General features: G+C 45.3%; 1 protein-coding gene across 2 annotated transcripts in view; it reads right to left on the bottom strand.

Annotated features, from left to right (window-relative positions):
- The window catches only part of LOC124622635 (transducin-like enhancer protein 4), a 461107-nt gene that overhangs the window by 117194 nt on the left and 319343 nt on the right, over window positions 1-24570 (bottom strand). For both annotated transcript variants that reach the window (XM_047148412.1, XM_047148413.1), the window contains exon 9: window positions 16011-16060. In XM_047148412.1, the coding sequence (XP_047004368.1) occupies window positions 16011-16060 (50 nt within the window). The remainder of the gene's footprint in view (window positions 1-16010; window positions 16061-24570) is intronic.

The following is a 24570-nucleotide window of genomic DNA, read 5'->3' as shown; positions in this document are numbered from 1 at the left end:
TTGCTGCAAAGACGCAATTAAAATACTTTCAATAATTTTAAAGCACCTACAGACAGTACGGACAGAGAAATGAAGAATTTAGTATGTTACATATCGTCCACTCGGTCACGCAGTGTCAAAATGAAAGAAATCCGAACTATGATTGAAAAGCGAGATGTTGATTCCGCACTGACTCTGTTTTCGTAAAAGCAAATGCTCGGGTGAGTTCCTACCCTAACCAACAAACCATTTGTTATGAGACAGGCCTGAGCGCACGGCTGTATTTTAGGTGACGAGACGGGGAGCGTGGCCGCGCGTAAGCGTGTGTGTAGCAAGTAAACAAGGCGGCGAGGCGCGGGGAACCGACTGTACTGCTGTGCTGCTGTGCGAGGCCTCCCTCGCCCTCGTCTTTTTTCCGCTCGGCTGAGCCAGCAGTGTTACCAACCGTAAACATCGGCCGCTGCCGGAGCTGCCAGATGGGGCCCGGGCGGCCGCCGCCCCCCGCGTAACCTAATATTCCACCCCCCCCCCCCCTGGCTCTTGCACGGCGGCTCCCCGTGGTCCTCAGGGCCGTTCTCCCCGCGCTATTATGTACAATAACTGATAAGGGCCTAGGGAGGGAGCGCGCCCGCACCGAGGGGTGTGATAAATTGCGAGGGCAGCCTCGCCCCAGGGGTGCGCACTGCCGCGCTGCGCCGTTTCGCCCACTTGCCGTAACGCCCGTCCTTTGTCTGCCGGCTTGAGGGCCCCTCCCCACCCCTCCTAACGACTCCGCGTCTCCCTGGCTGCTTCGCTCTTCCTCGCACACGTCTCGCCGACTCTCTTCGCGCGTGAGTCATTATTTAATCACCCACTCGTGTCAAGTACTTCTGGCGCACAGCTTCCATTGTGTAGGACGCTGGACTTGGTTAGCACGCTAGCAGTCCCTGATCGGGCATCGAGTAGACGCCACTACCACACTCGGGCGGCAGCTGGTGTGGCGTTCGTTTGTTCAGTGCGTGTGGTCAGCCACATGAAAGTAACTACCAATTCGTGTGTGTCTTCGGCCAGCTAACAAACAGCGGAAAGTGCGCTATTTTGAAACTATTAGCTACAACTATGCAAGGAACATAAACTCGAATTCGGAACATTTCGTTATCAACCGAGCTATCCAGGCACAGCTTATGACTGTCCCTCACAGCTTTCACTGCAGTGCACGGGCAACTCATTCGCGAAGAGTATTTCGCCCGCACCGCCGCAGAGTTTTAATTCGCCAGGAAATTCCAGAACCGGGGTTACGGTTAAAAATTACCAAGGGGAGAGAGAGTGAGCGTGTGCGTGTGTGTGTGTGTGTGTGTGTGTGTGTGTGTGTGTGTGTGTGACAGAGAGAGAATTGTTTGGAAACGAACAATCTACTTTCCTTCTAGAAGAAGGATGAATTACGAAGCCAAAATCAGTAATACAGATCCCACTACAAAAGTAAATTAATCCTGGACAGAAAGGGCTTTACTTGATATTGTCCCGACTGACCGTGGTGCGCCCTTCATTCTCAGACTCGCACACAGGACGACGGCGCTTGTAAACCCTGCTCGGCGTCCCACATCTAGGTCGACTTTCCCGCCCATTCATCCTCAATCCGAACTCGTGGTCGGTCTCTAATGACACCACCGTTTGACGTAGAATCCGCCAACTCTGCGACTTTTTCCATCCACTCAACGAAGCACTTTCAAACGTGACAACCACTTTAAGGAAAAAAATACAAAAACATGTTGATCACAACATCGACAGTTGTCTTTCCTGTCTGAGACGTTGTCCCCTGCAGCGGGATGACGTATTTTCTATATCTTGTAACTGCTGTACTGCTATATGCACTTCGACTTGTCTCATTCACGTATGCCTCAGCGCACAGACGAATATCACGTATCTGCCTCGCATTTGTACGATGAGAGTACAGTCGCGGAAGCACTTCTCGGCACGGTACTTTGCTAAAGTATCTGTGCATATCGGCACATATACTCACTCCAGTTACTCCACGATATAAGCACAACGAGCACCATCTCAACGTAGACCTGACATTGTGCACGGGGAGCTGGATATTAAATGCGTGTTCAGGGATAACTACAAATCCTGGAAAAAAATACTCTTGAGTTGGTTGCACTAGCGTCTACTGTGCAATTTGCTTTACATATGCGCCGCACTTCATTTTCCCTTAACCCTTCCAACGAAATGTAAATCTTCACTCGCCTTCCCCAAGACTGATTTTACACGTTCTTCTCATTTCATACCGCTTCTTAGTATTAGCCGTAAATACTTATACTATGTGATGTATTCAACATGTTCACCACTAATCTTGCATTCTACATGTCCATACGTAATCCAAAAGCCGCCATATGGTATATGTTGGAGGTTAGCTTGTAACACATTAAGTCATTCCGCTTGCTATTCCACTCAAAAATGCATCTAATGCAAAACGACTGTCTATACCCTTCCGTCCGAACCCTCATTTCTCCTCTCGTGGTCATTACGAGAGATGTATGTTGGTGACAGTAAGATCCTCGCGCAATCTGCAACAAAGGCCGGTTCCCTAAACTATCTCAGTAGTGGTTCGTGGAACTCAATAGTGATTCGTGGAAGAGGACATTCTCTTCTGTGCAGAGTCCTACTTCGGTTCATGGAGCATTTCCGAAAGCTCATGTGTTAACCGAAACTAATGGTAACAAATTTAGCAGCACACCTCTGAATCGCTCCCTGGTGGCGATCCTAACACTGGAACAGCACTCAAGAATGGGTCGCCTAAATGCCCTGTGGACCGTCTTCTTTATAAAGGAGCTACACTTTCCTTGAATTCTTGCAATAAACCAGAGTCGACCATTCGTCTCCCCTACAATCAACCGTACCTGCTTGTTGCATGCCGGACCGCTTTGCAATGTCATGCGTATTTAATCGACGTGACTGTCAAGCTGCAAACCACTATTCGAACATTACAGAACCGTTTTCCGTACTTACCTCCTAGTGTCCTACTATAAACTAATGTCGTTTCTTTCTCTCAATATTTTTATTTTATTTGCTGTCATTTACAGAGATCTGCCACCTAGATGGTACGACTGGTCGTGCTTACATACACACGACACGGTAAATTATTCTAATTTTAATTACTTGTAATGCTGTTGTAATGAGATTTTTTCAAACTAATGTAATTCTACTTATGTAAGTACAAGTTGAGAGAGACACACTGCAATAAATCACCGGTCACTGTCTGATTCTACTGTACGCATTCTTATTTTATACGGCGCTAATAGCTTTATTTACTAGTCCATTTATGTCTCTAATCTTACTTTAAGTTATTTTTACGTGTTTTCTTATGTGGGTTTTGTGCCATGTGCTTACTGAATCTCGCTTTTTTTTTTTTGTCTATCGTCCCTTTTCGTGTACCCTGTGGAGTTGCTGTCATTGCTGCTTATTATGATGTCAGTTGTTTAGTTCTCCCTTCGGATGCTCAGTGTGTAGTGCATTACAGACTGTGTTGTGTGTCTTCGTTACGCACTATATTGTGTACGGTGTTGCGTGTTAATGCATTTCTGTCTTGTCCTGCTTGCCTGAGATCATAAACATCGTCTTGCACGTCCTCACATGTAACTGGAGGTTTAAGCTCCGAGGCCACCTGTGTTTCGGCAGAAGCATTACCTACAACGGCTCGATGTTTCCGCGGCAGCCTTCATCGGGGGAAGGATGCCAGATAGGAAGGCCTCGGACTGCCCCGAGAGCTGAGAAGACTTTGGCCTCCCTAGCCGGCAGGCACGCAGCAAGCAGGCGGCGCTGCGTCTGCATCAGCATCACAAAGCAGCCGAATTATTATCCGCAACCCTCGACTCGACCCGTCTTCCGCCCTCGCGGGCGCGCACAATGGCGGCCGAGGCAGCGCTGCTGCAGGGGAGCAGAAACCCAATTAGGGATGCGACGACGGCCGCGGATTGCCGTCACGGCCCTCGCCCGTCGCCCCCCATCCCGCGCCGCTTCGATCGCACTTCAAAACTCTGTTTTACATCGGCATCGCTGACTAATTTGTCACACGAGCAGCGCGCGCCCGGCTGACGGCTCGAGCCCGCTTTTTTTTCCCTTTTTTTGCGACCCCCAGCTCTCCAGTTCGGTCGATCGGTTCCAGCAGTGCTGCGCGCTGAGTACCGGCGCCGCCGGTGTCTCGTTTGTGACAGACGCTCGCCAACCACCACGGGGCTGGCGCTCTCTGTCCTCCGACGCCTCCACGAGAGGGTAATAGCAGGTGATAAAAAAATAAAAAGGCGTCACGGGGAAAAAATATAAATTCGTCGAAATTCGAGCATCGGGAGGACTCTACGGCTCTGCTGAAAATGTAATACACTGCGCAAGAGGTCATTAGCGAACTAATAAAAACAAACAAAGTGCTAAAAACGTGGTGCGTTGTACCGGATGGAAAAGACTGATTTCACTAAATGCGATTCACTGAGGCGTTAGCGGTGAGTGTTTATAGCACAGGTGGTAGAATGGTGAAGCCTGACGTACAACGGTAGCACGAGGACCATTTCCAGTTATAATGTTACTTAAAATCCGTCTTGATTGCAATTTTTTTTTTATTCATATGACCGGTTTCGGTTCATTCAGAACCATCTTCAGATCTGTAAAAATAATGATACTAATTTACTATTTCACGTAAGCAAATCTTTTTCATCCTATCTAATCAACATCAAATGTACCAGAACGTACCTGATATTTCAGTTACAGGAGTAACCCGTCCAAATCCAGCAACTTTCATATGCTACGTCACATAAAATTGGTTGGCAGAGTGCACGTCATTTATATTAATTCTAACACTATAATCGACAGATGGCGTCTGGTACATGTTACATTCCATTTGCACATACTGTATTCAGTAGATATTTTTTTATATTAAAAATACTTAATTAAAACATGTAGATGTCAAGGTTAAAATCTGTACTTGTCAAAAGTAAAAAACCGTAAAATTATCATTTTTATGCGATATAAAAAGCATAGGGCGATTTATATATGTATGGTGCTGGTGTGAACTTGTTTTCCTCTACGGTCTGCTTCCGTGGTTGCCGCCATTTCGGTGTTGTGCCGCGGTCCGCTCAGTCGTCTGATGTCCAAAGCCGCGGGCAAGAGGGCCGCGCTGGAGGCCAGGCGCTGCACGCGTCTTCCAGCTCCAGCTTCTCCACCGCGCACCATCTCTCACCCCTCGGCCTGGATCTCCACACGCAACAGTTGTCATCTTAGTAGGTCGTCATAAATGCTAAAATAGGCGTTATGACTGAATTCGATTTGCTCGTTGAGGATTAAATCCGGTTCTTTATTTTTGTGGGTGTATATTTCGATCTCTTCCAAAATGTTAAGAAACCGTCCCTTATGAGCTGTATGCAGGATGTCTAAATTGTGTTCGATGTTCGTGACCGAGTGCTTTGTCGCAGCCATATGCGACCCAAAAGCTGTTTTGTTTTGAGAGTACGTGTGCTCCCTGAATCTGGTTTCAAAGTTCCTACCAGTCTGCCCTATATATTGTTTACAGCAGTCATTACATTTGATCTTATATACACCTGAATCCTGAAATTTATTCCTACTGTTACATATTCTATGCCGGAGCTTCAATTTTAACGTGTTATTTGTTCGGAACCCTATTTTAACGTCGGATTTACGAAAGCATCTTTCAATTTTATCTGTAATTCTTCCATTGTAAGTGAGAGCTACATATTTTTTCTTGTTGTTCCTCTTAACTGCTACTTGACTTCCTTCTATTTGTTCCATTTGCCTCTTCTTTATCTTCCTATAAATATTCATCACCTGCTTACACGTATATCCGTTCGCTACGGCCACTTGTTTCAAAATACTTAACTCCTTTTCTACTTCCTGTTGGTTTAGTGGCAATCTTAGTAGCCTGAATACCATCGAAGTAAAATATGCTCATTTGTATCGCGGTGGGTGACAAGAGCGCTCATTGATAACTAGATCTGTACACGTAGGTTTTCTGAATATGCTAAATTCACGCTTCCCATCTTTCTTTATTAGTGTTAAATCTAAGTAATCTATACGGTTGTTTTCTTCAAATTCCATGGTGAATCTAATTTTCGGGTGTTGAGAGTTCATTTTTTGTGCTAAGTTTTCGATAACGGCCGTACAGCGCATTACTTACCAAACTGCAAAAATGGCTCTGAGCACTATGCGACTTAACTTCTGGGGTCATCAGTCGCCTAGAACTTAGAACTAATTAAACCTAACTAACCTAAGGACATCACACACATCCATGCCCGAGGCAGGATTCGAACCTGCGACCGTAGCGGTCACGCGGTTCCAGACTGAAGCGCCTTTAACCGCACAGCCACACCGGCCGGCACCAAACTGCAAATACTAGAGGTGATAACCAAAGCAAGATTAGAATTTGCAAAAAATAGTATTAGTTTTGTTTCGATCAAACACTCACCCATTTGGTGCCATATCTGTTGATACCCACGGGCACTTAAACTGAACGTAGCACCTAGACTTAGCGAAGCATATAGAAAAGTATTAAACACAGGATGTACTCACTAGAGCCTAACTGGGGCTGCTGCAATTTCGCACGTGTGCCAGTTACGTATTAAAGAGCGACCCAACAAGTAGGACAACCTGTACCGCCATCGGTCAGTAATTTTATATTCAGCAAACAGTAGTAGTCACAAAATTGTGACGATATTCTGAATTACTGCGTGTGTGTCTTCGGAGATTCCCGATCCGTAATAAACTTAATGACACCTTGTAGTAATTTTTATAAGCCACCCGGTTACCGAAGACATACAAAGCTACTTCACTAACACGGTTAACCCTTAAACTGATACTTTATCTCGTAAAATAATAACTTTTTATGGCGAAATAGCGTCGAAGGAGGAGGCTCTTCAACTCTTTTCTTACAGTGTGTATTTCTAATAAAACGCTATACACTGCTAGTTTTACACTTAATTCGTAAGGGCGATGGAAAATATATTTCTTATTTCACACCGATCTACAGCTGTCAATTTAATCATTAATCAACAGACTTTGCAAGATTGACATGTCTAGAATTTCGTCTGTCTGACGACACCGAGCGCGCTCAATCAAGTAATGGAAAGTGCGGTCCCGAATCTTTTTCATACCCGAACTTGGGAAAAATGCTACGGGCAGAATATCTCCACTGAAGGAGCAACATTTATTATGGATCACGGCTTCCCCACGAACCTGAGAGCACGAGCGGGGATGAAGGAAGGAAAGTAAACAGGAGACGGGAAGAACTCGGCTTCCACACAAAATAGAAGGTTTCGCCAGGGCGGCAATTTCGATGTCATCAAGTATTAAGGACTACACGGCGCGGCGCATAATACGAAAGAGGAGAGGTTAGTCGCTACAAAAAGAACGGCCGGGGAGCGTGTAGAATTAGCGCTGATGGAAATCTGAGTGCCCGACTATAACGGTAATACAGTGTTATAATGCGGGTTTGATCGCGATAACAAAAAGCGATAATATCTCTGTTCGTGTTTAATGTGCAGAGAGGGGCGCATAAAAACGGGCCCTCGGCTGCATATTAAAGCAATTTGGGGGCGCCAGGAGAGAGAGAGCAGCTCGTCCTTTTGGTGGCCGCCCCTGCAGATGGCGGAGGGTGAGCCCGAGGGAGCTGAGCTGATTGATAAGGTCGCCGGGGGCAGCTGCAGAGTCTCTCCCCCCAGTCGCGGCCGCTTACTGGGCTCACGCACTGCTGAATCACCCTCGCATCTTCTGGGACGACGACTCTTTCATCCCCCTCACTTGCTTGGAATATCTTTCTCTCGTCGCCAAAATACGTGCTTCGTCTTGTAGTAGTTGTTTCGACGTAAGTACTCACAGGTCTAACTAGCCTAGTAGTCTGAATTTTAGTGTGTACTGGTTCTACTTTGCTCTGAGTCAAAGCCTTTCTTACAAGGGAACCTCCCCATCGCACCCCCGTCAGATTTAGTTATAAGTTGGCACAGTGGATAGGTCTTGAAAAACGGAACACAGATCAATCGAGAAAACAGGAAGAAGTTGTGTGGAACTATGAAAAAAATTAGTAAAATATACAAACTGAGTAGTCCATGCGCAACATAGGCAACATCAAGGACAATGTGAGTTCAGGAGCGCCGTGCCCCCGTGGTTAGCGTGAGTAGCTGCGGAACGAGAGGTCCTTGGTTCAAGTCTTCCCTCGACTGAAAATTTTACTTTCTTTATTTTCCCAAAGTTATGATCTGTCCGTTCGTTCATTGACGTCTCTGTTCACTGTAATAAGTTTAGTGTCTGTGTTTTGCGACCGCACCGCAAAACCGTGCGATTAGTACACGAAAGGACGTGCCTCTCCAATGGGAACCAAAAACATTTGATCGCAAGGTCATAGGTCAACCGATTCCTCCACAGGAACACACATCTGATATATTCTATACGACACTGGTGACGGCATGTGCGTCACATGACAGGAATATGCTGTCGACCCACCTAACTGGTACACTTAGCGAATGGGTAAAAAGATTCTTCTACCTTGCCCGATTTAGGTTTTCTTGTGGATGTGATAATCACTCCGAAAAAAGTGATGGAAACATAAGAGTTTGTCACATAAACTGAAAATAAAAAATTAAACTGTTCACTCGAGGTAAGACTTGAACCTAGAACCTCTCGTTCCGTAGCTCCTCTCGCTAACCACGGGACCACGGCGCTCCTTGACTCCTATTGTCCTTGATGTTGCCTATCTTCGCATGGACTACTCAGTTCGTATATTTTGCTTATTTTTTTCATAGTTCCACACAACTTCTTCCTGTTTTCTCGATTGATCTGTGTTGAGTTTTTCAAGGCCTATCCACTGTGCCAACTTATAACTAAATCTGAGGGGGGTGCGATGGGGAGGTTCCCTTGTAAGATAAGCCGCCTTGAGAAACCAGCTTGGGAGAAGAGAGAGAGAGAGGGGGGGGAGGGGAGGTAGCCTATTGCAAGCACAGTATCGATGGAGTTATTACTTTGTCGAAGGCTTTACCAGTGCATCAGTGAAGAAGCCTTGTTGCCCTCAATGGACTTTTCTTATGATCGCGTCCATTGGTATGCTTTAGGAAACAATTTTTCTCGAAAAAAGGAATAGAAAACTGCAATACACCAGTGGAAGACACATTAAATACGAACATCGCTACTTCTTTCACATGATGTGTAAAGATTATTTCTCTGGGAGGAAAAACAAATACGAAGTGAACATATTATTCCTACTTTGCACTGTTGGCTGAGAAACTTTACAGACTCCGAAAGCACACAACAAATCAAATCATACACGTTGACGTGTAGTATTAGTGCAAGAAAAAGGTCGTTAAGACAGAAATAGTGTGCTGAAAAGCTCCAGATGTGTCATTTATTTTCATAAACAAAGAGAGACAGGAGAAACCAGTACAAAAAAGTGTATTTTTCGTATTCTAGAAGGAAGATTTTTAAATCCCACAACTAAAGCTTCCTGTGTCTCGAAATTATCATTGACAGGGAAAACTAAAACATACAGACTATAATAAAGAGGGCCCAGATTTCCATGTAAATGCATGCTGCAAACATGTTTTCATTTTTTGCCATTTACAGTGAAATGCATGAATTTTGACATTTATATTTTTCTTGCCTCTGTGCGTGTATTTCAATGACTTGCACGATTGTAAATTTTATTGATTTTTACATATGAATTACGGCAAAAGTGCACAACGTGCGCAAATTTGCGATTTTTGTTACAGTTTATACATTTCACAGTGAGCTCAAACGCCCCGGATGGGCTCGCTTGCTCTCATTGGAACTCAATAATAGGTTTCATCCGAATAAATTTAAATAAAAAGGGTTCATATTTTTAAGTCACGCTGCCCCTTATATGATGAAGGGCGGGAATTAAAGTAAAATATTTTATTCTAGCATGTATCACGTTTCAAATGGTTCAAATGGCTCTGAGCACTATGGGACTTAACATCTGAGGTCATCAGTCCCCTAGAACTTAGAACTACTTAAACCTAACTAACCTAAGGACATTACACATATCCATACCCGAGGCAGGATTCGAACCTGCGACCGTAGTGGTGGCGCGGTTACAGACTGTAGCGCCTAGAACCTCTCGGCCACCGCGGCCGGCTATCACGTTTCATGCGTAGCCCATGAGTTACATCGTGTAGATGGTACAATAGTAAGCCTAAAATATGACAATATGAATACGCTGACATCCGCCAATCAGGTAAATAGATGCAGAAAATCTAACAGTTCAATAACTCTGACAACATTAACTAAACTACGCACAGTACGCTGAATTTTTTTGCTATTGTAGGTATTCCTGAAAGCGCCTACCCGTGTTGCGGAACTTAGAAATATACTCCCAGATTTAGCTTTGCCGCCACAACCTATTTTAACCAGATGGTGTACCAGAATAAATGCTTGCGTCTTTTAATACGATGATTTTAATTAACTTAAACCGGTAACAGATTGTAAATTCCCGGAAATTAATACGAAAAGAGTTAAGTGAATGTCCGTTAATTGCTTTTGCTGGTTTCGGGTCGTAGACACTTTGTAAGCCACTAATGCAGCTTATGAAAGTGTTACTCGAGAACACAGATTTGAAGAAAGGCCTGATTTTACATCGAAACAAATTTCGCGCATTTGCCTGCGGCAATAACGAAGTTGGAATCCACAGGTTAACTGGTGAAATATCTGACAGTTACTGAAGAGGTTGTTGAAAAATATTAGAAATCATCCTATGGAGAACTGGGAGTTGTAGCAAGTAAGATGAAGAAAGTGAAAGTTATGAAATTGACAAAAAAAAAAAAAAAATACTTTGTGGCGAAAATGTGAAAGACTTTGAACTTCACAGTAGTGACATGTTTCTTCACTTTGGCATGCATCTGTCATCCCCTTGCGACGTGGAAATATCATTTTCGAAGTACAGAAATGTATTTTCGCTAGACGGAAAATCTGCAGACATCGGTGGTTTTATTTTTTTTATTTATGTATTTACACCATCCTCCATTACCATATTTGTAATACTACATGTATGTAGAGTGTGTGTGGGACGAGGGGGGGGGTAATGTGTAATGTTTGCGTATGATGATGATGATGATGATGATGATGATGATGATGAAAGCGACAGGATGATATCTTGTCGGCACACAACCCACTCCTCGCGAATAGCACCAAAGGGGCCGCCGATCTTAAGGACCCCTTTTAACGGACGGATCAGCAACAACACTGTCACACGGCTACACTTCATGACACACTACGGAGAAGCCTCATGTCTAAACCAGGACATTGGCGACATTCGTGGTTGTGTACAGTTTTAGAAGAAAATGAAACTAATTATGAACTGACTTTTACTACCATATTTGTATCGTTTTGATGCCTCATAGTTAGTGTTTATGATACGCAATTGCATAAATGCATGCACGTTTTACTATTTGATAGTGCTCAAAAATCTGGCCTCTAGTGATAACCACGTACCAGGAAAGAACGGGGTACGCAAATCAGGAACGCTGGGAGGGAGCCAGATACGATAGAGGCATCTTTACAACCTCGTTTTTGTAAGCAGAACAGAAAGAAACGACGACAGCTGAGCATCGTGTGCACGGTTCTTGCAGCGCAATGTTCTCGCCGAGACACAATTACCAGGACAGATACTTGACCGTGGAGACGTCTGACCTCAGAGAGAGAGAGAGAGAGAGAGAGAGAGAGAGAGAGAGAGAGAGACCGCAGCCGCAGGAAGAGGCGCGAACTCCGTGGCGGCAGCCGCCGGAAAAGCAATTTATTGGCCGCGGCTGAGGCTGGAGCTGGAGCGGAGCAGGGGGGCGCGGTTTCTTGCGGTGCCTGGAGGCTCCAGCCGGCAGTTAATTACTGGAGGCAATTAATTCCTACAGGTGGTTGGCCAACCAGGCGCGGCGCCGCCGCCCCGCCGCAGCCGGCGACCCTTCCTTGTCCGCCGGGATTACAACGGACATTACACACGCGCCGGCGCACCTCCCCCCCTCACTACCGACCACGCAGCCAGGGGTGCCCGGATCGACGCCCGGCGCACGCGGCGCCTGCCCTGCGAATGCACTTCTTCCCACACGTCGCGAGAGGCGTAATTATAGTGCATGTCTCCTGAGCTACAGCTGCCGCAGATACTTTCATTATCGATTAACATAACTGCTCCTAGCCAAACGGTCTAATGCCGCGAGCTCGTGCGTTTATTTCATAGAGCACAGACCGCTAGGTAAAAGCATCAAAATGCGAGGATATGTGTGTATAAATGCATACCGTTTGTATTGACATTCGACAGTAAACGCTTCCGCGCGCGTGTGTGTGTGTGTGTGTGTGTGTGTGTGTGTGTGTGTGTGTGTGTGTGTGTGTGTGTGATATATATATATTTACTATGTGAGGAAGATGTTAATATATGGACAGAAAGAAAAATTGAAACAACATTTTATGAATGAGTGATGTCTGTTCTTTCGGAGACGTCGGAAGAACAGACGTCACACGAAATCCGTAACTGTGATACATGTTATATAGACTGAAGGTCGAAGGGGAAGAAAGGAAAGGAAACGGAAGGAACTGATAATGTCATTTGCATTGGGACTTCACGCGGAATCGGCGGCGACGAGTACAAATGTATGCCCGACCGGGACTCGAACCGCGATCTCCTGCTTACGCGGCGGTTGCGGTAACCACTGCACTATCTGGACACAGTGTTTATACCAATGAACGGACTATATCCGCACGCTCCCAGCCCGAGCCACATTCCCAGTCACTAGAGGTTGCGGATTCAATGCCCATTAAGGCGAATCACTTACATCAGTGTACGAAAGACCACACATCAAGGATTCGTGTAACTCTTTCACCTCGATAGGCAATGAATCCACAACCTTCAATGCGGATGCAAAATATCGTTCGGCCACCAGAGGGAATCCAAAATAAGCGAGCATGGGGACTGCACTAGGTGGGACAGTGGATCGGCCACGGAGCGTGCATTTTATAAACACTACGTGCCGATAGCGCAACTGCCTACTTAGCAGGAGATCCCGGGTTCGAGTTCCGATCCGGCTCGCATTTCCGCTCATCGCCGCCGATTCCGCGGAAGATCACAATCCAACTGACATCAATTCCTTCCCTTTTCTTTCTACCTCTCCACCTTCAATCAAATAACATCGTTGACTATGATATATGGACATGCAACGTAAAGAGTCTTATCTGATAGGGTTTCCTTCCGACGGTCACAATGGCCCCCTTCTTGACGCTGTAGATTACCGTAAGTGTATCCGTTGGTTTTAGGTGACTACTGCGTGTGTGTATACCGCGGTGTCAGTCTTGTGTTGTATTATGACGGGAGAAAGGCGAGGGTGAACCCTGGTGCAGAGACACAGCCTACTCCTCTAGAACAGCACCGTGGTGGCGGGAGGGGGGGGGGGGGGGTTAACGTCTTCAGTCCCATCCGACAGACGGATGAAAACCAAAAGTATCACGCGCTCCACGAGACACGGTGGAGTGGTTTCGAATTTAATTCAGGTCTCTGGAGCCAAGTCTGCTCCTCTTATCAGTCAAATATAGGTGGCGAACATTCCTTAAGCCAGCAGCATTCGGACCAACTATCTCGAGTGCAATGCTACCGCACAGGCGTCCCCTAACGCCTTAGGTTGGTAATAAACGGAATCTTCACTGTTTGCTAAGACACTATGGGTAACTACGACGGCGTGCTGAAAAGTAACGCCTCCCAATTTTTTCGAAAGTGTTTTCAAGTAAAACATTGTACTTGTTTATTTTTAAAGTCGACATATTAGCCCTGATGACCAACACATTCCTCCCAACGAGAGGCCAGTTAACACGTTCACTGCAGAATGTTTGACACTGTCGGCGGGGCCACAACCTCATCTCTGCTTGCACCACTTCACCAATATCAACGTGAAGTCGTCGAAGATGTTCTCTAACTTTTGGAAGGAGGTGAAAAACGGTTGGGGACCAAGTCGCGACTGATCGATGTCAGTGACCCCAATGTGTTGGACTGCTTTGGATGTCGCAGCGCTTGTGTGTGATCTGTGATTGCCATCCTCAAGGAGAGGGTGTTCGATTTGTGAGCAAAGCAGTTACAGGGCGCTGCTTTTCACGCACCGACATAGATACGACACAGACAGTACGGAGCCCTCTAGCGGCAGAGGGGCACAATTCGCGTCGGCAAAGCGGCAAGTCGACCGAGTAACGTGTCTCACGTCTATTGCCTCAACCGATATTGAAAACAGAATAAAAAACTCCGAAGCATTTCTTTTCAGCGCGCCCTCGTATTTCCAAACGTTAATGAAACGTATTTACACTGTCGTATTTCTTACTGCTTAACGTAGTTGGCTGCATAGTTACGAAAACAGATGCAATCAATAACTGGATATGTGATTTAATAGAGTTAATTCAGAAAAGCAGCTCATACTAATGTCTGGCTCCGTAGATAAACTGTGGCATCACGATAATTTGTTCTAATTTCGAAAAAAAGGTTGTAAGAGGTCCAAGCAGAAGTAATTTCGATGTATTGCTCATGCGCTGCCTGCGATATGCAAGGTATAAGAGAATCTCTGACCAGAGAGCAGTGTTGACTGCAGTAGGAACTGTGTAGCTGTAGCAGTTAAGTTGTTGCTAGTCTGGAGTCTGCTCTGGTCTGGTCTGGTGTATCGTGTTGGCTGGCCCGGTCGCGGTGCAGCGATGCCGGAGCCTGAGTATTATTGTATGACGCAGCACTGCTGTCGTCCAAAATTTACCAGGTTAAATTCACAGTGAATTATTGAAAAGTCATAAGTGAGCGACAATTTAATTGAGAGGTTAGTTACATTGTTTTATTACCAGGTTACTGAATTTATTTTTTTATTGGGACGTCACACTGAATGTGAACGACATAATTATATTTTTTTACTGTTGAGAGATTTAGGAATTTTTCTGTTTTGAGGTTACGGTAAATGTGAATGAATTTTGAGCTTAGATTAAATCAGAAAGAATTTTTGTGGGGAGATTAAATGTGAATAAATTTTGTGGGGAGGTTACACTGTGAAAGAATTTCGTTTTGAGGTTACACTAAATTAGAATCATATTCATATTATTTGATCATATTTTGTGGGGAGGTTACAAGGTACGGCTGTATGTCTTCGCATGCTGATCAACCTAGCGATTGTCGACCAGAGCGTGCAGTCGATAGTCACGACGAGCCTCCTTTCTCATTGCCAAGTAAACCGGCGCAATACTTAAACCACAACCGGCACCCGCAAAACGTCAAAAGAAATGGATTAGAAGCTAATCCGTAATGAACACATGCGATTACTAAGTAGAATGTTGTCGGTCACAGCTAGATTTCTAACTATGTCCGTTAATAACAAGCTGTCATTCCTGCGCGCGAGCGAGGCTTAGCCCTCAGGGCTCGTGGATTCGGTGCAACCTCACCTCCGTGTGCAATGTCTGAATGGTTTTTCAACTGTTTGTAGCAAACAACAGCGACTTCTCCTTGTAACCGAACGTCTGATCCTTTCTGGGTTCCTAGGGTCACATTCGAAAGGGACTGCTTCCAATTAAAAAAGTCCCCTTGAAAACAATGTAATTGTTATTGTCATCACAATCGGTTTTCACTACACTCTTGTTACAAAATGGTTCAAATGGCTCTGAGCACTATGGGACTTAAATTCTGTGGTCATCAGTCCCCTAGAACTTAGAACTACTTAAACCTAACTAACCTAAGGACTTGACACACATCCATGCCCGAGGCAGGATTCGAACCTGCGACCGTAGCGGTCGCGCGCTTCCAGACTGAAGCGCCTAGAACCGCACGGCCACACCGGCCGGCCAGGGATTTACCTTGTGTGGTTCAGGATATAATGAAAGTGGGCAGGTAGATAATCGAACCTCCAGTGGGGAAGTTCCTCGCTACACTCTTCTCAGAATACTCAGCCGACACTTGTTTCACTTGTGGCAGTTTGTTTATTTATAAGAAGACAGTTACAGGTGTATACAGAGGACAACACTGGCTACGGTAAAGCGGCAGCTGCACAGCTACTCACGTGGCGCTCCTCGGCTGAGTTGAGGCCGGCCGACGGCGCGCGGACTGCTCCTGCAACACAGAGGGCACGGAAGAAGTAGTGCGACATTCCTAGCCACACAGGTGGTCGACAAGTTAGTCACAAAACTCACATCTGCCTGCTTTGCACTTCTAGAGAATCGTGAAATAAAGTTCTATGAAGTTGATAACCCAACATCTCGCGTCTTTACTTACGTGCCAATACATTTACTCCCTAACTGTATCTATAGTTAACAACTTAAAAACAGAATACTAGCAGTAAAAATTATTTGACAGACTGTACATCCGTTTCTAGGGCTTACAATATAGTTTTAACTTTTATGCGAGAGTTTTATTTAATTATTTAGTTATCCGTTCGGCGTTTTAAAGACGAATATTAATAAACAGATTAGAACATAAAATACGCTACCAGTGGACATCGAAGAGGAAACTGAAAATCCTCAAATATTCATCAACAGAGTAATAGAACACATCATTAGCATCTACTACAATTAATCAGAATATTTGTACTCGAGAATGTAAATTGGAGGCATTGGTGCAATAATCCGATATAGCCACTTTTGGCCGAAAATGATATTTCATCATCATTGCACGGTTTGAAAACTGCTCTGTCGTGTGGTGTAAGAATAACATCTGTGTTCGGGACCGACCCACGCTAGCATAGAGAATGGAGCTGGCGACGTCGTGTCTTTGGGACAAGAACCAAACACGTCAGGCGCTTGTGCTTTGTAATTCCAAACAGCGATCAGAGTCTGGCACGTGAAAAACACGGAAGACGTGCACTCTGGTTTATAGCGATGTCATGAAGCTTGCCGAGATGTATGTGCCAACCTCAGACACGGAGTTTTATAAAATGAGAGTAAGTGGTACCAGAGACCCTTTCAAGTCTCAGACATCTATGATGTATATAGGTGCAGGCTGGAACGACGAATGAAAATTTGTACGAAGGCCGGGATTGGAACCTGGGCCGCTTCCTCACTAGGCAGATGTGCTGAACACGACGCCAACCTAGCGTAGCGGCTTTGTACAACTGCACGGATTACCCTACCACGCCTCGCTTCACGATACAAATTGCATTCACTCCTCAGCGCACTCGGTATTCCCCCTAAACTAGAACAGCATCGCAGAGGCTCTCCAACTTCATCGGAATTGCAGAGTCAGCACTGAACTGAAACACAGGCGTAGGTGAGTAGGAGGGAGGCGCGCTACCGTAATCAGCGCATCTGGGCAAAGAAACTGTGCCGCGGTGGTGTAGCGGTCAGAGCATCTGCCCAGTGAGCAGGAGATGCGCGTTCGAATCCTAGCCTCTGTACAAATGTCCACTCGTCACTTCAGTCTGCATGTGTATACATGGAATTTTATAATAAGCTGATCTGTGACGGAAATGCTACATGCAGTTCATCAGAAAGAGAGGCACAATGAACTACTGACTAAACTTCCACCACCTATGACTTATTAGGGTATACATTTTTAAAAATCTCATACTCTCCATCAGCTTCAGTAACCTGCAATGTCATAATACTCGTATCTTTAATTACTTGTTTCTCTTTTGACTTTACATTAAAAAACAAGGGCGAGACAAGTCCAATTTTTTGAAGTTGTATAAATAACATAATAAATTTTTCTTTGGTGATGTAATAAGCTACTGTGTGTTGGAGGATGGAAAACGACAAGACTGATTAATGAAGTTTTTCAATTACTGGATGATATTTTGGGTGTTACTCGAAAGTATCCTAACGCGACGTATCATCTGGTTATTACACCAATTCATTCAATTACGGTCAACTCTAATATTTCTGCAGACCTTGATAACAGCATTATACAGAGCTAAACAGAGTTACATATACGCTTTATTTGAAACAGCAGACAGAAACAGCAGCTGAATAGTATAATAGAAGAAGCGGTAATTTTTTCCCAAAATATTTGCTTTTATGTCAGTATACATTTATGAAGTAATCTAGAAGTAATTTCCTTAATTATTAGTGCGAGTAAATTACCACTAGTCATAGTTCTTTTTTACTGAGCCCTTTTATGACTGCTAACGCCTGTTGATATGCAACCTGTCTCACTCCCTATGTCTGAGCGATATGGTTGACGGTGGGATTTACGGGGCACACACCGTTAAAGAAAGAAAGAATGAATGAATAGGCCTACAAGCGCAGGAAGTAATTTTGCTGTTTGCTTAATACCCTTATCATTTTGTTGTTTTGCTAGGTAATGTTACAATCATAGCTTTTTCTAGCTGCAAGAGGAAAACAGGATACAGCAAAACGGCAATGCGACATATCGTGAAGAGCATTACCATTGTGCTTGCAGTCTCCACAGCAAACGTTTCACTGAACGTGGAGTCGTGGTGCTAGGACGCTAACATACGGCTATAAAGTATCATTACACGTTAACAAGACCTTTAGAGGCAGAACACAAAACAGAAGTGGACAGGGATGTGGCTGCGGAAAGCGCGTGTCTTTTTGAAATCATCACGCGATTTAGGGAAACCGAGCAGAACATACGTACGTATATCCGTGGACAGACAGACTTTAACTCTTTCCTTCCCATACGAGTCTGACGTCTTAACCATTGTCCCACCATCTTCGGTAGGGCTGTGCAAGTTACACTAAATGGTAACAACGTGTGTTTCTTAGGAAGGAAACCTACGGAAACTTTTTGGATAAATTTATACAAATCGCGTTCGACGTAGACCGTATATCCCAGAATCACGACAAAAACACGAGAGACATAAGGACACTTACAGAGGCATACGGTCAGTCATTTTCTCGGCCCATCCGAGAAAGGAATAGCGCACTGTTAATACTGACAGTATACTCCGCGCCGCACCGCACTGCACGGTGTATGTTTACACACATATTCCTTCCGTGTAAACACTGCGTAACGAAGCGGCAACAGCTGGCCTTTCGCAGATTGCTGACGCATTCTGTAATCTACTGAAAACCTTTGACTAGCGTGCTACGAAAGAACAATCTATGGGTGTTGCGCTGTCCCTTAATCCTGATAAAAATATAATACTAATTCACAAGTCTCAATAAAGTTTCATTGCGGAGGCGAGGGAACATTCACAGCTAGATAAAGCACAGCGCATGTTCAGTGCAGAAAACAACTAATGCCACGTGCCAGAAAACGTGAGAAAGCAACTGTGGGGACTTTCCGCTGTATTGTACAGTCGTGTCACGCCTAGATCGAGAGGAACCACACGGGAAGTTATCGACGATTTCTCAACGTCCGCGTCATTCCGACGAACTTAAAAATTATTCCTCAGGCGGCGTTTAATTTTCATCAATGGATGTTTAATTTCCATTAAATGGACTCAGACAGTCTCTCCCTCTCCCCCACTTCCACCTAAAAGCATTAAGCTCAAACGTTTTCAAAGAGCGGCAGAGTTAATTTAATTTACGGCGAAAATAAGATTAATAACGGAGGTCGGCCCTTTATGGCTGCTGCCACAACGGGCTGGAAGGCTGCGCGGGAGGTTATAAAAGGCGAGAACGGAAGGGGGGTAGGAGCGACGAGCGAGGCGCGCAACCATCACATGTAACTTGTAATCTTATCTGTGGTTGAGTTTAAGACACGTCACGGACAGAGAACACGGAAATAAGTTTCGAATGTAGCATTAGAGTGACTCAGCAGCGTAGAGCAGGCGCACACCTAACTCGTACAAACAACACAAATGTATTTCGTTTCAGGATTTTACAGGCAGCGGTTAAAAAACACGCATTTGATATGGTATCTCGCTAACCGACTCAGGACAGCACCGCTAGAACGCACTCCTAGATAACACTGAATAGGTTACATGCAAGTTTCCATGTCCCAAATACTCTCTCTACATGCAGTAACAAATTTTTCAATTAATGAAGGAATGTACTTTTTCTGTTTGTGTTCGTGCAACATAGAGATTCGGCCGAAACGTAGATCACATTGCGTTCACGCGCAGAAGGTGAATGTGAACTATCCCCGTTTTCAACCACGGGTATCTGGAACGATAAGCACGTCTACATCGGTACCCGGCCAGGATACTCTGTACCACTACTTGTTACTTGCTGTCCTGTTTCACTTGCAGAAAGAGCGAGGGAAAAACGACAACCTGTACGCCTCCGTATGAGTGCTAATTTCTCGTACCTCATCTTAGTGGCAATGTCTGTTGGCAGCGGCACAATAGTTAGGCCGGTTCTCTAAATTTTCTCAGTAGTATTTTTCGAAAAGAATGTCGCCTTCCCTCCAGGAGTTCCCATATGAGATCCCGAAGTATCTACGTAACACTTACGTGTTGTTCGAACCTACCGATAACAAAGCTAGCAAACCACCTCTGAACTGCTTCGATGTCTTCCTTCAATCCGACATGTTACGGCTACCAAACACTCGAGCAGTACTAAACAACAGGTCGCAGCAGCGCCCTATATGCGGTCTCCTTTATAGGTGAAGCACTCTTTCCTAAAATTCTCCCATGTCAACCATTCACCTCCCCACCACAGTTCTCACATGCTCCTTCCACCTAATATCGCTTTGCAACGTTACGCCCAGATACTTAAACGACTGTATTGTGTCAAGCAGGACACTAGCAACGCATTACAGGTCTGATCTTCCTATTCATCCACATTAACCTGCATTTTTCCAAATTTAGGGCTAGCTCCCATTCATCACACCAACTGGAAATTTTATCAAAGTCGTATATCTTCCTGCAGCCACTCAACTTCGATACCTTTCCGTACACCAGTGCTTCGTCAGCAAAGAGGTGCAGATTCTGCCCACCCTGTCTGCCAAATCAATTATGTATATGGGAGAACAACAGCGCTTCTAGCACATCTCCCTGGGGCACTCCTGACCGGGTTCTATTATTCACCGAGTCTTGGAGCCACTCACATATCTGTGAACTTATTCCATACCCTCGTACCTTCGTGTCAAATGCTTTCCGGAAATCTAGAAACATAGACTCTGCCTGTTGCCCTTCATCCATAGTTCTGAGTGTATCATGTGAAAAGAGAACAAGCTGACTTTCGCACAAGCATTGCTTTCCCAAACCCTACTGATTCGCAGACATAAGCTTCTCAGTCTCAAGAAAGTGTATTATATTCGAACTGAGTACATGTTCAAGGATTCTACAGCAAACAGAAGAGATATTGGTTTGTAATTTTGCGGGTCTATTCTTTCCTTATATACTGGAGTCACCTGGGCTTTTTCCCAGTCGCTTGGGACTCTGCACTCGGCGAGAGGTTCACGACAAATGCAAACTGGATAAGGTACCAATGCCGTAGAGTAGTCTTCGTAAAATCGAACGTAGAAGGCAAATAACCGCCAGGGAGCACATCAGCGACTTACAAATAAGAACTTCACACGGCAGTTTAACTGTTCTCACGAATCACTACCGGAGGCAGTGCTACAAACTATTTACATGGCGTACTCAGAAAGTGCCGTTCTTTCAAATGAACACACATTTGTCAGAAAAAAAGCTTTTATTTGCAGTTTTCCTTTCTACAAAACTTTTATACGTCATCAACGTTTATGTTTATGCACTTCTGACAACGCTGCACTAGCTTTCTTCAAGCCATTTGCGAAGAAGTTCTCTGCCTGAGAATTGAACCAATTGACGATGGCCGTCTTTAATTAATGTTCAAACCGTAGTTCGAGCAAGCCACTGTTTCACCTCCAATAAGAGGTAATAAATCGCTGGACGCGAAGTCGGGATTATATGGTGGGATGTACTGGCTCCTGTCCTTAGTACGGACAGCTGTGTGTGGAGTGGGCTATTACGACAACAATACCCGGCATCGCCGATTTCTGATGCTAGTTTCAATTTGATCGAAGTATCGCTGACCGCACCAACTGTACCTGTGGAACCACGCCCAATGAAATCGAACAAAAGGAGGGCGACTTCGTTCCAGAAAAAGCTAGCTAACCATTTTCGAGTCACGTAAGGAGTGTGCTCGAATTTATTCGGTTCTGTCGAATATGTATGGAACCACTGTATTGACGGTTGTTCTGATTCTCCTTTGAGTAGGATAGTGACGTTTCATCGCCCACAACAATATGGGAAAGCAAATGGTCTCCTGCTTGTCGACATCGTTCCTCCCCTTGGCTGTGTGTTTGTCAGCACTTACGGTACCCAGCAACGCACAAATTTCGAGTCTTGCCGTTAGACTCGTAACGCGAGGCGCCAACCACCAGTTTTGTCTGGATGCTGAGGCTGCCGCTCCTCCCTTCGTCATCCACACTGGCGCGGCCTCTTTTACGAACATCTCGACGCCAAATAAGAGCCACTGTTGTCTGCTTTCTAACGACTACTCAATCAGTACGATGGCTTCTGTAGTGTCGTAAACCATCAATAGATTGTACTGCATTCGTGCAACTTTGTTTTCAGCGTAGATTTACATCCAAGCAAACGTCCCTTACTTTCTGAACGTATAAGCCCGCAGCCTGCAAATCACTGACGCGTATCAGAGTTACGTGCCACGAGTGTTGCAGTCAGCATGACGCGTGGTGCGAAGTATGACACATCTACTGCCCAATTTGCGATTACCTACAGCGTTTAATAAGAGCGATTATGCTGAGTAAGCCAGTAGGAGTAACGTCTTATAAGGACGCGATATATGGGGCGAGGTTTCAGCCAGTGGCATAAAGTTTGGAACCTGAGCGTACCTGAATTGTCCCTTTCCCCACCGGTCCGTGACGACAAATACCAGCGGTCTCCCTTCCCGACCGTACAGACTCGCCAAACGAGTTGTATGTAGAGCGCTTAATCGCCGTGTTATGTCTCGAGGGACGCCCAAATACGAACTGGAAACCGCGCGAACCGCGTGCGCCATCAACCGTGCAGCAGCAGCTTATCTGTTCCGCACAAACAACTACTGCACTGCTTTATGAACGAAGCTTTGCGTTGCACTTTACTGCACACACAGCTGCTGCTCTTGCTTCTTGGCTAATACTGCAGAAGGCAGTGGCAGGGCCTGACAACAAAACTAGTTTCCCCGTGCTGCCACGGCGTAATAATAAACTCTAGGTGTGAATAACGCACAGCCCCAGTGGAGTTGTCGAAACGACTTGCAAACTGCTCACTGGTCTGCTGTGACCTGACGCCTTGTTCACGGTTAAGACCGTATCAATCCTAACCTGTGCGATGCCTTTTAATTAGCGTCTACGCCGCACTCGCAAGTAAACAAACAAGCAAGGCTAACAGAACGTATTACGCAGTAAACGAGACGTACCACGCACAATGGTCTAATGTCTCACCTCCGTTGTAGTCTTCTAGTCTTCGTAATAAGCGTTCCACGCGAGAATCCAAGTCGAGACCACAGTGTTGGGTTGGGTTGATTTGGGGGAGGAGACCAAACTGCGAGGTCATCTGTCTCGTCGGATTGGGGAAGCGCTTTCAAATACCACAGCGTGGGGATGTCAGCTCCACTGGGATAAAGCAACACAGTAAGACAACTTTCAGAGCTTCCTAACTCCACAGCGATATCTAGTTGTTGACAGCAAAGAATTGGATGCTCAAAAACGTCGTTTTCGCTACTAAATTGATAATATTTATTTAGTAAACACAATTGTGGTCCCATTTCAGTTGTCCGATCTTCTTAAGAGATCTTCATCAGACCTACATTACTTGATGACAGCAGGAATCTCTGGCATGGAGCCGGCCAGTCCGAGCTGCCGCAGAGAATACTTTTGTTAAGTGTTGTTTCAAGTTGCTTCAATACTCCGAGGGTATCTAGTTCCAAGTTACTCATGTTGGCAGCTGTTCTTTATTCGAATTATGGAATATTTACTTCGTCTTCGACGACAGTAGAAACGTGTGTACACTACACGGTTTTCACCTAGCGTGATAATATACATTGAAGCGCCAAAAGATCTGGTACAGGTATGCGTATTCAACTACAGATATACGTGAGCAGGCAGAATGCGGCGTTGCCGTCGAAAACCCCTATATAAAACAAGTGCCTGGCGCAGTTGTTAGATCGCTTACTGCTGCTACAATGGCAAGCTATCAAGATTTCAGTGAGTTTGAACGTGATGTTATAGTCGGCTCACGACTGATGGGACCAGCATCTCTGAGGTAACGATGAAGTGGGGATTCTCCCGTACGAGCATTTCACGTCTGTACCGTGAAATTCAGGAATCCAGTAAAACATTAACTCTCCAACATTGATGCGAGCGGAAAAAGGTCTTGCAAGAACGGCACCAACGACGACTGAAGAGAATCGTCAACGCGATAGAAGTGCAACCCTTCACCAAACTGCTGCGGATTTGAATGGTGGACCACCGACGAGTGTCAGTGTGCGAACCATTCAGCGAAACATCATCGATATGCGCTTTCGGAGCCGAAGGCCCACTCGTGTACCCTCGATGTCCGCACGACACAAAGCTTTACGCCTCGACTGGGCCCATCAAGCACCGACATTGATGGCTGGAAACATGTTGGCTGGTCGGACAAGTTTCAAACTGTATCGAGCGGACGACGTATCGCGGCATTTCTGCCTGCTTGCGGTAGCCCTATACGATATTACGCAGGTGTACCAGTTTCTTCGGTTCTTCAATGTATT

The sequence above is a fragment of the Schistocerca americana genome, chromosome 7 (assembly GCF_021461395.2).
Source record: "Schistocerca americana isolate TAMUIC-IGC-003095 chromosome 7, iqSchAmer2.1, whole genome shotgun sequence".
Lineage (NCBI taxonomy): Eukaryota > Metazoa > Arthropoda > Insecta > Orthoptera > Acrididae > Schistocerca > Schistocerca americana.
This window is presented reverse-complemented; position numbering and strand designations above follow the sequence as displayed.